A 14,554-nucleotide genomic window follows, 5' to 3' on the forward strand; every position below is an offset into this window, starting at 1 on the left:
TTGTGGTGTTGAATGTTGGTTACTTTGCCTAACTAAAAAGTGAACTCAGTAAAAGGCTTGATTTTATAATATTTAATTTTGTATTTAATTGAAAGATCTGTGATACTGTCTCTAATTTTAGCATATTGTTACAAAGACTTTTAAAAACTGTTTCCAGGTGTAGTATTATATAAACAAAATTCCTTTTGGGGGTGGGGAGGTAGAGTTAGTCCTTTTAATACTCCTCTAAATCTCCCCACTAAATATTTTCTCTTTCTAAAAATAAGTTTCTCCTCCTTCTAGTCTATTCCGTACTCAAGCAATCAGTTACAAGAAACCCCAAATTTAAAAGTTTGGATGGGGACTCCCTTGGCAGTCCAGTGGTTAAGACTCCCCACTTCCAGTGCGAGGGGCATGGGTTCAATCCCTGACCGGGAAACTAATATCCTGTATGCCATGCATCATAGCCCAGAAAACATAAAACAAAACAAAATAAAAGTTTGGATAATATAATATAGAACCTTGTGAAAAATAATTAGATAGAATTAGATCCAGGGTAGTTTTAAATCCCTAAAATTACCATATTTTCAAACTAGAGTTTTAAACAAGCATTATTTTAATATCTGTGATAATTTCCTTCTGTATATTTTATCCTAAGAGACTAAGAGGTTATAGACTACATATGGAGATTGCATTGCATCTTCTTCAAAGCACTGCAAGGCACCTGATGGTCATCCATGCTAGGACAGGGAGTGCAGAATATTTGATTGAGGTTTAAGGGGGAAGGTTAGATGAAGAGTTGTCATCAGCAAAGGGAGAGTTTAATTAGTTGACTGTGGATCCTTCCCTTTTTGAAAAACGTGCTGTGGGACCTTGCTGTTACTGTCTTGGCAGCTCTGTCTTTAGCTTCTCTACCAATTCATGTCCCTGTGAAAATAATATGAAATATATAATTAAAAGCCCCAAAGTAATGCTAGAGTCCTAAAGATTAGACAACACTATCACTCATATGGTTTTTAATTTTGTGTTGCTCACAAAGTATCCCTGTCCTGCCATGCGTGTAACCTGGCCATGTGTTGAGGTGGGGTGGGGGAGGATCAAAGGACAGTTATTTATTAATGTAAAATGAAACTCTGAATTGGAAACTGAAAGTTAATTCAAACAACAGTAGTGCGTTGATACTAAGCTGTTCGGAAAATAGTGGGGAGATCACTTATAAGCTGCCAGCATCAACAACTAAAGAAAATGCAGGCTAGGAGAATGGAAGGAAGGAAGGGTCATGTATCTGTGATACTGCCTTTGATTTTAGAATACGGTTACAACTGCGGATAGTGGAAGGCAGGATATTAAAGGCTCCTAATAACCTCAGGGGTGTCAGAGAAAGGGGCGTTGGAGGAACTTCACGGACAGATGAACTTGTGGGACCGCCACAGTAGGGAATGGGCCAGAGGGGCTAGAGCATGGGGTTGTATGCTGGATGGCACTGATTGATGCAGCCACTGTGGCTTTGTCTAGGGAGGGGGATGCTAAACTAGAGCATCCCTCACAGGTATCAGAGGCAAGCATCAGTCATCATTTACTTGATGCTAGAGTTACTGTGACGTTGGCCGTACATAGTAGGGTGGACAGGACCTTGAGCTAAGTGCCAGTCTTCAGCAGATGATTAGGCACACTCCAGTGAGGGTTCTTAGATTTGCAAAGAACGGGCTTGCTTACCTCCACTCCCCCAAGAGGAGCTGTCTATCCACACACTCCTGAGCACTGGGAATGGAGAGGAGTTAGCAGCTGACTTGGTAATTCTCACTGTTCTTCTCTGTAGTTTCTGTCTCTCTGTGGTTCTGCTTTTTTCTTCTCCTTACCAGCTGTGCTCTGTACCCTTTCTTCCTCATAGCTTCTGTTTATTGTCATTCATCTTCAACTTTCTGCCTTTTCACAGTTTGGAAATAAATACAGCCTTCTTCCACCTTGTGCAATCTTTTCCCATCAGTTCCCTCTGAAGAGTTTCCTCGTTCACATTTCCAGGAGAGAAATCTGATTGGGCTACCTTGAGTTTTCAAGCCTTGGTAGACTTTGAGTCAGTTGTGTTCAGGCCCTGCAGTTGTGGTGCTAGCTGTGGGACTGGGACTTGAAACACGGCTGCTTGAGACAAGGATTCAAGTGGTTTGCTGAGACCTCCTCTCCCTGTGGCCAGCAGAGGCTGTAAACTCCCCCTCTAGTTCTGCGATGACTGAGACGTCTGAGCCATGGAAGGGTAAAGGGGGATAACGCATGATGTTGATAGAGACCTTAGCAAACACTGACAGCAGAGGTATAGTGGCTGACGGTGGTCATGGGAGACTGGAACAGTGTCCTCCTGGCCCTGGGGTATGGAAGCCTGAGGACTTGCCACTGAATGGCTGTGGTTGAAGTCATTTGTCCAGCCCAGAGCAGGCTTGTTAGAGCAACCAATCACAAAATCAGTGGAAGATACATCTCAGAGTTACTTAAGGGTTAGGGGAGTTGATTTACAATGAAAGGAAATCTTGAGAAAGCATAGTGAAAGAGTTATGAAGAAATTGAGCAGTAGTGGGAAGGGTTTGAATAAGAAATGACAACTAAAATTAAAATTGTGAGAGGACTTCCCTGGTGCTTCAGGGATTTGGACTTCACCTTCCAGTGCAGAGTGTGTGAGTTTGAACCCTGGTCAGGGAACTAAGATGCTACATGCCTCACTGGCCAGAAAAACACCAAGACATAAGTATTAGAAGCAATACTGTAACACATCAATAAAGACTTTAAAAATGGTCCTCATCCAAAAAAAAAAAAATCTTAAACTAAAAATTGTAGTGGCAGCTAACCTGTGAATATGTACTGTGTCTCGGGCACTGTCATAAATTCTTCACATGTGTTATCTGATTTAATGCTCAGTAACTCAGTAAGGTGGAAAATATTTGCATCATTCCATTCTGAAGCTGAGGAAACTGAGATTTGGAGCCATTCTGTCATTTGGCAGGCAAAGATTCTTTGGACAAGAATCCTTGTCTAAAGCAGCCATGTTTCAAGTCCCAGATCGGCAGCCTCACACAGCCAATGAGTGACACAGCTGATTCTGACTCTGCCAGGCTGTTTCCTGGTGTAGCATAAAATATTCTTATAATGCTAAGACAACTAGATCCAGAGGAACTTACTTTTATGGTCTAGATTAACAAGGGTAAGAGGCATGGTGGCATGAACCATCCTGCAAGTCCCCAGGAAATTAGGCTGAAGTTCTGCTGGGGACAAGGGCCTGCTGGGGCAGGTAGTCTGTGCCCCAGGCAGGAGTCTGCTGGTTTTGCTCAGGGAACCACACAGAACTTTGCTGAGTCCTGTTGTTCCTGGTCTGTTGATGGTTCTGGAGAGCTCCCCTGATGGACTTGGCAGTGATAGATTGGAGGTGTGGCTGGAGGCTGTCTGCCCTGGCAAGATGTGACCAGGCCTTTCAAAAGGACCTTGTTTTTCCTGTTTTACCATCCCAAAGAGAGATTCACTTGGATTAACAAATGCCAGGGACGTTGTAACCTGTAAAGAAATTTTTAGGTTTCTATGGAATTTATAACCCCTCAAGTTGGCTTATTACTAATGGTAAAATATGTTCATAGCTATTTGTACAAAAGTGATTTCAGGCCAGTTCTGTCAAGATTTTATGTGGTATATTGGAAAAAAACCATAGCAAAGGAATTCTCTGACAGTCCAGGGAAATTTCACTGTCACGGGGTAGGTTCAATCCCTGGTGGGGGAACTGAAATCCCACAAGCCACGTGGTGTGCCCAAAAAATAAAAATAAAAAAATAGCATACTGTGCTGTACTTGGTCGCTCAGTTGTGTTCAATTCTTTGCGACCCCATGGACTGTAGCCCACCAGGCTCTTCTGTCCATGGGGATTCTCCAGGCAAGAATACTGGAGTGGGTTACCATGTCCTCCTCTAGAGGGTCTTTCCAACCCAGGGATCAAACCCAGGTCTCCCACACTGAAGTGGATTTTTTTACCGTCTGAGCCACCAGGGAAGCCCTAGCATGCTGCTAGGGACTAATTGAGCTGGTCGAGTCTGACCCATCTTTGTTTTACTGTGTATATAGACCAGCTTTACTGTATGTCAACTTTTACTGTGTAAATCACCAAAAGGTACTAATGATTGTGGGAGATTATCAAAATAAAATCACAGGAGGAGGAACATCTAGATCATGGTAAAGATAAGACATAAAACAGAGTTTCTTCAGTTGAGACATTACGAAAAGTATTGCTTGTTCGTGGATTCAGCAGATGTGTATTGATCCCTTGTAGGGGGCCAGGTGCAGTGCCAGGCCCCAGAGATACACGTGAACACATCAGATGAGTTTCTGACTGTGATGCTAACAGGGTAGTGGGGAAGAGGAAGTTTCAACAAACACAGATACATGTGATGATAAACTGTGGCACGTGATATGATGAGGAGTTACAGGATTCCATAAAAAATGGATGGTGGGGGACCTGATCTAGTCTCTGAGATTAGAAGTTTTCCCAGAGGAAGCTGAGCCAAATTGTGGAAGGGGAGTAGGGTTAACTAGTAGAAGGTGTGGTAGAAAGTTTTCCAGGTAAAGGTGTGTCAGGCCCTGAAGTTAGAAGGTGCTTCTGGGCACCGTTGTTTCCTGACAGCCCCAGCCTGTCCCTCTATCATGACCTTGTGTAGGTGTTTTGGAACTGTTCTGCCTGTTTCCTTCAGAGATGGCAAGCTCTGACAGGGAGCTTTGTGTTTCAGTTTCCTGTCTCAGAATCGTCTTGCATTTCTGGCGATGCAAAGATGAGTACAAACTTCATCTGATGAATGCATAATTCCAGCTCAAGATTATGGCCTTTTCAAGGCAAATGTTAGGTTGAGTCATTTCTGATGTTAGTCAATAATACTATATAAACTAAGAAATAGAGTTCAGTTTGAAAGTCTGACACTATATTGGATATAAATTATGACACTGAAAAACACATTTTTGCATTGTAGTTTTATTGAAGTCTTAACTTAGTATCTTCAAAAAGCCTTTCTACTTAGTAGACAATTTCAGTTTAAACACTTTACAGTTGGAGAAAAGGGGAAATATTAGCATTGCTTTTCATTTTCCTCATGTATCTAGCTAAGCATTTCATAGTTTATTACTCTGGGCTTCAAACCCTTTTCTTTGTACAGGTGCAAACAGAAGATCCAACTCACAAATCTAATATCTGTGACTCAACCTTGCTTAAGTCCTATCAAAAAGTTGTTTGAATAATTGACATAATTTGGGGGCTGTTGTTTATGTTAAAACTGTCTCTAAATAAGCATTCTTTTTTTCCTAAAATGGCTATATTTTTATTGTTTTAATATACTTTCAAGTCTATAGATATAATTTAGAGCAATAATTATATATTCTTACTGTCTCTTACTTTAGGCTCCATTAAATGACCCGTGTGCATGTGCCTCTTTTATGGGTTTGAAGCCTTCCACCAATAAATACCACCTTGTTCGAGCAATATTGGAGTCTATAGCTTTCAGGTACCAGAACCTGCCCTAAACTATCCCCTCCTCATACAGTATTGCTATTTCCTATTATTAATATCTACTAAACTAAATTAAAATTTTTTCTTAATTTTAACTCTTTGTACCTTTAGTTTAATTCATACTTTATATGGCCCAGCTAGCTCAGCCAGTTTGGAGAAGGAAATGGCAACCCACTCCAGTGTTCTTGCCTGGAGAATCCCAGGGATGGCGGAGCCTGGTGGGATGGCGGAGCCTGGTGGGCTGCCGTCTATGGGGTCGCACAGAGTTGGACACGACTGAAGCGACTTAGCAGCAGCAGCAGCAGCAGCTCAGCCAGTAGAGCATGAGACTCTTAATTCATACTATATGATATAATCTGTTCTTATTGCTATTTGCTATTTTTTTGCATCTCTTTTTTTCCCACAGTTAATAGTACCAGTTTAGATTTGCTATCTGAAAATTGAATGATTTTTAAAATATACAATTTATTATGAATAAAAAATTCAAAATTTGGACTTTGAAAAGTTTTTGTTTTCTCATTCATGAAGGAGAGTTCTAACTAATAATGCTGTGATACTCAAAGATTGACTCACCAAGATTATTCTTTCTGTATATTCCCTTTGGTCTTTTTGTTATGGGTCAGGTATAGCTTATTAAAATTAAGAATGCAACTGTCATGAATGGATCTAATGGAACACTTGTAATGTTCACATTTTCTCTAATTATAAAATCATTATTTTTGATATTTTATGATTTTTTAAAAATGCCATTTATGGTGTGTCATCCATACCTATTAAATGGATACTTGCTTTACATTTGTATTTGCAAGAATGGTAATAGATTAAATTCAGTTCTGAAAGAAAAAGTATGTTCTCTTGTATCAGAGTGAAAAACAGAAGGCCCTGAATCTCTTGCTTATTTGAGCATCTGTTATTGATGTCCAGTTAGCATAATATATTTAATGTTTTCTTTTGCATATTTTATAAAAATCATGTAAATAAAACCACAGTTTTTACTATTCTAGATTGGAAAAAATAGAAAATTATTATGATTTGAATTGCCTCTAAGTAGTTTCTTTGTTTTTTAACTAGAAACAAACAGTTATATGAGATGATGCAGAAAGAGATCCATATTCCTGTAAGAAAAATCCGGTATGTACACTTTGTTTCTAAGAGATTTCATTAGAAATTAGAAATCAGCGCTAGCTGCTATTGGTATTTTCATCATTATGATTATTCAGGATTTCAAAAAGAACTTATGGTTACCTTCTTTGCAATGAAATTCTTGGTCATAGGAATTTGGAGAGGACGGAAAGCTGATTTTGGATTTAAGGAAAATATAGACCAATATGGAATTTGAGAGGCTCTTAGCACCTATATGTATATTATACAAATCTTTAATGTTTCTTTTTTGAGTGTCTGGATATCCTTTTATCGTGGAAGCTTCATGTATGTTTTGCTGGAATGTCCAAATGAATTTTTATGTTAGCTTCGTTCACTTGGTCACTAGTCCCAGGACAAGCTGGGCAGGTGGGAAAATTGATGGCAGGCACAAGGAAAATGTTTAAAAATTGTGATCTTCAGGTCAATGCTAAGTGATATAATTTTGGAATTAAAAAGTTAAACTTTAAAATCAAGGATCTAAACAAAAATGTGTGGATCTCTTTTAAAAAGAATAATAATGTTTTTATGCTTTTGTTTCAGTAATTTATCTCCCATGTCTTGCTCCCTACAGGGCAGATGGAGGAGTTTGTAAGAACAGTTTTGTTATGCAGATGACTTCAGACCTGATTAATGAGACTATAGACAGACCCGTCCACATTGATATGTCATGCTTAGGTGCAGCTTCTCTAGCTGGCCTTGCTGTTGGTATGTGTGGGTTTTATGAAAATGAGAACTGTCTTGCAAAGCCATTTCTTACAGATAGCATTTCTCCTCTCAAAGCACAAAATTACACCAAAGATCTGGAAAGCCTTGGCAGCCATATACTCCATACATGCGTGCCCTTCACTCATAAAATACTCCTATGACCTATACTCTTCTATGGTGGGTCTAGCTGCACCTCTTCCGTTCTTGCTGCTCTCCTTCAGTGAGAAGTATGAGGCCAGGAAAATTAATTCTCAGCTGCTCTGGTCTTTAGCTTGGGAGTCTCTCTGGGTAAACTTTCTGATTAGATAAACTTGTCTTTGGCATTATCCTTGTTTAGCTGCTAAGTCCTATCCGACTCTTTTGCAACCCCATGGACTGTAGTCTGCCGGCTCCTCTATCCATGGGATTTCCCAGGCAAGAATACTGGAGTGGGTTGCAGTTTCCTTCTCAAGGGGATCTTCCTGACCCAGGGATTGAACTTGCATTAGCAGGCAGGTTCTTTACCACTGAGCCACCAGGGAAGCCATCTTTGGTATTAGAAACCACTTTATTCTACTACTTGTTGAACATTTGTCTAGTTCCTGCTACCACAGTCACTGCTGGGACTAAAGTGTAAATGACATAGTCCCAGTTATGGGAGTCTCCATTGGGAGCACTCAGGCAAACCAACCCATTATTATGTGATAAACCCAGTGAATAGCCGCAGTATGAGGCAATAGGTGTAGGTTTTCCCAGAGGAGACCTGTGTAGTTCAGTTTTGAAGGGATTAGCACACAGCCAGGTGACGAGAGAATAGCGGGTGAGTGGTCCAATAGTGAAGGCAGTTCGTGCAAAGGTCCTGGCCCATTCTGGTGCTGATAGAATGAGAGCAAGAGGGGAGGCTGGGGAGATACAGATATGTCCCGTCACAGTGCCTCTTCAAAAAGAGGAGTTTAGATTTGATCCTGAATGCATTGGTGAGCCACTGAAGAATTTTAAGCAGAAGGATATGGATAGATCTACATTTGAACAGATTGTTTTGGCAATTAATGTTTTCACTAATTAGTTGGGAGGTCAATTAGAGGGTTCCTAGGGAGCAGGATGATGCTTGAGACTCTGGGAGTGTTTTCCTGTGTTCCTATATGGAAGGGAGGAGCAGTTGTACAAAACAAGATATCTTACACTTAAAAGTTTAGGCTATTATTTATTATTTAAAGTTATGGACCCAAAAAGCATCAAATCAAATTAAGGTCATCTTAATCTTTATTCTACTAAAAATCTGTTTTCTTGGAATAAAATTGAAACAGTCACTTTCATTTGTTCATTGGTTGATGTTTGATTAATTCAAGTTGGAGAAAATAACTTTCCCTTAAACTATCATTGTCATTCAAAAATTTAAGTTCCTTTATAGTTCAACTCTTAAGTTTAATATCATTGATGTTGCTTTTAATAATTTCACATGCCTAGCTGAGCAAACTTAGAACTATATATAACAAGAAAAATGTTGTAAGTATGTACTCTTGAAAATTGGATAAATTAAGCTTATCATTACATTAAGCCAAGTGCTCATAAGCATTCCAGTATTGTTTGTAAGTTTAATCAAATTGTTCTACACTTATCACCATATGAAACTAAGTATGTCAGATTCTCTTGAAGCGGCTACAATCTGTGGTATAGCAAAGAGTTGGACACGACTGAGCACACACTACTATTAAATAAAAAACACAGGCAAATTATTCTCACATGTAACATAGTGGCTTGAATGGTATTTACTTCATCTGTATTTAATTTCCAAACAAAGATACTTTACTAGCTATAGGGAGCAGTTTTACCTTCTTGGAAAATCTGAAAATTCTTTTTTGTTTTTAAATAATGATTATTTTATATTTATTTGGCTGTGTCAGTCTCAGGTCTTAATTGTGGCATGCGAACTCTTAGTTGCTGCATACGGGTCAGTTCCCTGACCAGGGATCGAATACAGGCCCCTGCATTGAGAGGGCAGAGTGTTAGCCACTGGACCACCAGAAAAGTCCTAGAAAATTGGAAATTTCTGGTTGGATTAATTCTCTCTCAGAAAATTGAGACATGAAGGCAATGTAGATTCTTTGTATTTTCAGAATTCACCCAGAAACTGGGTGTGTTCAACACATATTTAATAAAATAACTCTTAAAAATATATATGCCTTTAAGTGTAAATAACAAATTCTGAAAATAAGAATTTTAAGAACATATTTATTTTTATGACTAGATTATCCAGTTGTGTAGTATACTAATAAAAACTATTTCTAGACTTTTAATAGCTTCTATAAATTAATATCTCTAAATACAATCTAAAATGCTGACTTTGTAAATAGAATGTGACCTGACAGAAAACGTTAGAAGAAAGAATTTTATGTGTCAGCTTTATTGGTAAAAGAAAATTGTACTTTTGGAGACTTGTCAACTATGTTAATACTTCAGAGTAGGTGAGATGTATCAAGTTTATTAACAGGAGATCCCTACCTTTTAAGACTAGGAATGATCATAGTCATAATGTGTATTTTTACCATTTTTTGTTATAAATCACATGTCCCTCTTTGTAAAGAACAGTATATGCCAGAACTGCAAGATCTCCTTGAACTGGAATTTAAAAGCCTTGCATGAAATGCAATAGTTTTAAAAAGAAACTATTTATTATAATAATTCTCAATTTTGAATTTTGTGCTTATCCTAGAGAATTGCTTCTTACTTCCAAGATATATGATAGAAATCTTAATTTAGGGAATTCCCTGGTGGTCAAGTGGTTAGGATTCAGTGCTTTCATTGCCATGGGCCCGGGTTCAATCCCCGGTCAGGGAATTAAGGTCCTGTGCAAGGTGAGCAGCATGGCCGAAAAAAATCTTATCTTTTTTAAAGAATTGTATAAAAAGAAAGTATACTATTTCTTACTTGGGTTTTTTTTTTTTGTTTTCTTTCTTAATAGCTAGTCATAAATTAAATGATGGCAAGGTATGGTTGTTCTAGAAATGATTTGGTACCCTTTCATACAGAAATTACTCTGCTAGTTAGAAACCAAAAGATTTTTGTTAAATCCTAGTGTATATTATACCCAGGGATAGTCAACCTAACAAAGTTCAAAGCAATGAAAATTTTGAATTGTGTTTTAAAGTAGTGACTGTTTACCTTTGTACCAGGTCACATGGTAAACTTTTGGGCTCGTTATTTGCCTTCAAACTTGAGAATAAATTTTTTCATCTATAGGGTTTTGGAGTGACAAGGAGGAGCTAAAGAAATTGAGGCAAAGTGAAATGGTTTTCAAGCCCCAGAAGAAATGGCAAGAATATGAAATGAACATGGGGAACTGGGTGAAAGCCGTGAAACGCTCCATGAACTGGTATAAGACATAACACCGGTGGGAATGACTGAACCGCGGAGGGCTGATCGTCCTGATGTGCCACTGAGACAAAGCTCAGGAATAACAGTGAGACCGACCGTGACCAAGAGAAGACTTCACCTGAGCTTTGCAACACCACAGAAAAAACATTGCTTTTTGTAAAACAAAGCAAAATGCTCATTAAAAAAAAAATCTAAACCTCGGTGAGGCAACAATACCTCAGAATTTCTAAATCTTCGTTTTGTACCAAATTCCAAAGGACATTAGCCATTTCCAACCATGTTTTGACTCTTGTGGGCCCTCCTCCATTTTATACTGAGCCCAAATGAAAGTAATTCTTTACTGTCTGAGTTAATCGTTCCAGGTCAAGCATCATTCATGTTTTGTTCCAAAATGATGTGGAAAGTGTTCCCTTAATTCTTTAAAGTTGAGTGAGCTACTCAAAGTCCATATAGATAAAAAGAAAGAAAACGACTGAGGAAACGTGCAATTTTGAAACATCAATATTTTTTGTTTAAAGCCATAATTGTTCAATGTTGTATCTGATATTAACTCAATATGTCTCTCTCAGATAGGCTTATTTGATGGCCAGTTGTTTCCTTTATTGAGCTTAAAGGCACTGCCTTAATTTTCCCTTAACTAAAATCTGAGCTTTTTTTATATATTGCAAAACTCTGAAGAAAATAATTTTAGTTAATAAAACCAAATCCTTATCAATTCATAAGGAACAAGAAAGTACTGGGTTGGCCAAAAGTTTCCATAACATTTTATGGAAAAACCTAAATGAACTTTTTGGCCAACTCAATACTTCTCATATAGCATTTCTTTCAAAAATTTCTGGCTGAAGTATAACATCTCATTTTTTATAAAATGCAGGTAGTAAATATAAATCTTGCCTTTCTTCTCCTGTTCTTTATTTGTTGAGATGCTAGTGTAAACATCTTTTGTTTTTATTAAGTGCCTAGTTGACAGAGCGTCCTTTGAAGACAGTGCCCTAACTGATTGGCGACTCAAGAGTTGCCTTAATTGGGGTATTTTACTTGTATGTTGGTGTCTTATTTTAGTCCAGTCTACTCATCTCACCAAGATCCCTGCTGAATGCAGGGATGGGAATGCAGTTGTGCTAGTGACTGCCCCTCACGCACTGAGCCAGAGATCACAGGGGGCGAGCAGGGAGAGGTCTCCATTGTCAAACTCTCTTTAGAGAAACAAGGCAGAGGGGTGAGAGTTGTGAGAAGCTTCAGGCCAGGTGTAAAATCGTCCTAAGACAAGTTGATCACCTTCCAGGATGTTGTCATGTTATTTGCCCCTCCCTACTTATGGATTGGGTTCCTTTTTTTTTAAATTGATTACAATGATCAATTAAATATAATTGATTTACAATGTTGTTAGTTTCTGCTGTACAACGAAGTGAATCAGCTGTCTGTATACATATATACATATATCCCCTTCCTCTTTGACCTCCCTCCTTTCTCACCCCATGCCGAGTTCCTTTTAGATTTGTAGCAATAATGTATTTCCCTCTTAGTCAGGCTTTATCACATAAAATCCTACAGTTACAGAACTAGCTGCTAGATAATAATGTAATTAAAGAAGTGACTCTCTATTTTTTTTCTTTCTTTTTTAAATTTTAAATTCATTTCTTTTTTAATTAAAGGATAATTGCTTTACAGAATTGTGTTGGTTTCTGCCAGACATCAACATGAATCAACCATAGATATACATATGTCCCCTCCCTTTGGAATCTCCCTCCCCTCTCCCTCCCCATCCCACCCCTCTAAGTTGATATAGAGCCCCAGTTTGAGTCCCAAGTTGTACAGCAAATTCCCATTGGCTGTTTATTTTCCATATGGTAATGAAGAAATGACTTAGAAAATTTTGCTGTTGCTATCACATATGTCCATTTCAGAGAAAGATAGTGAAGTGAAAGTTGCTCAGTCGTGTCCGAATCTTTGCAACTCCATAGACTATACAGTCCATGGGATTCTCCAGGCCAGAATACTGCAGTGGGTCACCCTTCCCTTCTCCAGGGAAACTTCCCAACTCAGGGATTGAACCCAGGTGTCCCTCACTGTAGGCGGATTCTTTTGCAGCTGAGCCACAAGGGAAGCCCAAAATAGTCATAGTCTGAGACAGATAAGATCATAGATACTGGATTTGGAAATATTTTTGTTAAACAAAGGTGTTTTGTTTACAGTAATAAATCAGCTCCCTTATGTAGATAATATTATTTTCATTCTTTCTGTTTTTCACTTTTTTTTTTTTACAAACTTAGTGACCAATTATAAGCTTTCTTATAGAAGTCATTTGAAAGCTGCTTTGTTATTTTGCTATTCCTTATTGACTTTGCTTCTCAGAGGGTATGATTTCCATAGGAAATAATTGTCTTTTTGTATTAGGATATAATGCATTGTAATGTTATTAACACCTAAGTGTTTGTTAGCTTATTCATTTTCCACATTATTCTTTCTTATCATAAAATCACAAAATAAAGGAGAAATAACTGAACTTTTAATAATGGGCACAGGAAAATAATTTTGAATATCTTTGACTGGAATTGAGCATCTCCTCAAAAATCACTAAGTTTTTTCTTCTGTTAGTTTAGAAGCTAATCTTTTACTTTTAGTATTCCTGGCTTTTTTCTTAGGAATGGAGTTTATTTAATCTTTTGTCATATTTGATCTAAATCACAAACATGACCACATTGGCTTCTGTGGTTGTAGAAGCTGTTGATTATCAAAATCAATTGAGCAAAAAATTGTCCTGTCTTTCTAGTTTATTTTTCATGTGTATGCTGATAATTGAAGTTAAAACTATTTCTGTGCTAATATTTCTCAGCATGTTTTATTTCCTCACTATGTGTCTATCAGATATTTTTAGGAGAGCTGTAGTTATCTTGTCAAGGAGGAGAATCTTACTGTACAGTCCTTCTTAAAGTGGTTCTAAATGCTTTTATACTCTAGACTTACTGATTTTTAAATTTTTTAATATCCAACCATGCCTTGGTTTCTCAGCCTTAGCATCATTGACATTTGAGGACAGATGATTCTTTGTTTTGGGGTACTGTGTATTAGATGATGTTTAGTAGCAGATCCCTGAGCTTCACCCTCTAGCATCTCTCTACTTACTATGGCAAAATGTCTCCAGCATTGCCAGATGTGCCTGGGAGACAAATTACCCCTGCTGAGAACCTCTGAGGTAGGCTGTTGGAAGAAAATTGAAGACTCAGTGAATGCAGAGTGTCTGTCCTACTCCTTTACTCTCTGCTTCATTGTTACCTTAGGAAATGGTTGTTAGCAAAAAGAAGTGATACTATCTTAAAATAAATAGCCGTTCTTCTTTGCTGGTTAATAAGGTGGGGAAAAATGTCCTGTTGTAGTTGTCTTCTGCTGTTTCTACCCACCTACCCTCACCCCCATGTCTGTATTCTCCGTGGTCTTAATGAGTGGGTTGATGACTTCAGTATAGAATTAATGTAGTCGCCAGATCATCTTTGATTTGATCTGCCTTTTTGTTTCCTTTTCATCTCTGAACAAAGGGGATGAATTCTCTCTTATCTGCCTTTGTGCAAGCCTCTACCAAACTAGAAGTTCCCTGCAAGCAGAACCCATGTCTGCTTCCACAGAACTTAATTCTGTGCCTTCCTATTCATGGGGTGAATTTTTACTTTGTGTTTATAAGTGCAACTGTTTTTAACCTATACATTTTATCCTTGATGTTACATATGTGTATTGACAGGGAGCAGCTTCTGTTTGTTACAGTTAACTATGATTTTTTGGATTAAGAAGGACTACTTTATTATGAGAGCTATTAATAGAATCTTCATACTGTTTATTTTTAAATTCTTCTTA

The 14,554-nt window shown here is 38.1% G+C and overlaps 1 protein-coding gene across 4 annotated transcripts in view; it reads left to right on the top strand.

Annotated features, from left to right (window-relative positions):
- Window positions 1-12,307, top strand: part of GK5 (glycerol kinase 5) — an 80,996-nt gene extending 68,689 nt beyond the window's left edge. For 3 of the 4 annotated variants that reach the window (XM_055412432.2, XM_055412448.2, XM_055412439.2), the window contains 4 exons: window positions 5,395-5,498; window positions 6,575-6,634; window positions 7,218-7,351; window positions 10,571-12,307. In XM_055412432.2, coding sequence (XP_055268407.2) covers window positions 5,395-5,498; window positions 6,575-6,634; window positions 7,218-7,351; window positions 10,571-10,716 — 444 coding nt within the window. In that variant the 3' untranslated portion in view covers window positions 10,717-12,307. The other variant, XM_088840095.1, reaches the window with a different exon arrangement.
- The last annotated feature ends 2,247 nt before the right edge of the window (window positions 12,308-14,554 follow it).

The sequence above is a fragment of the Moschus berezovskii genome, chromosome 1 (genome assembly GCF_049115385.1).
Source record: "Moschus berezovskii isolate FMDL1 chromosome 1, NW_MosBer_1.0, whole genome shotgun sequence".
Taxonomy (NCBI): domain Eukaryota; kingdom Metazoa; phylum Chordata; class Mammalia; order Artiodactyla; family Moschidae; genus Moschus; species Moschus berezovskii.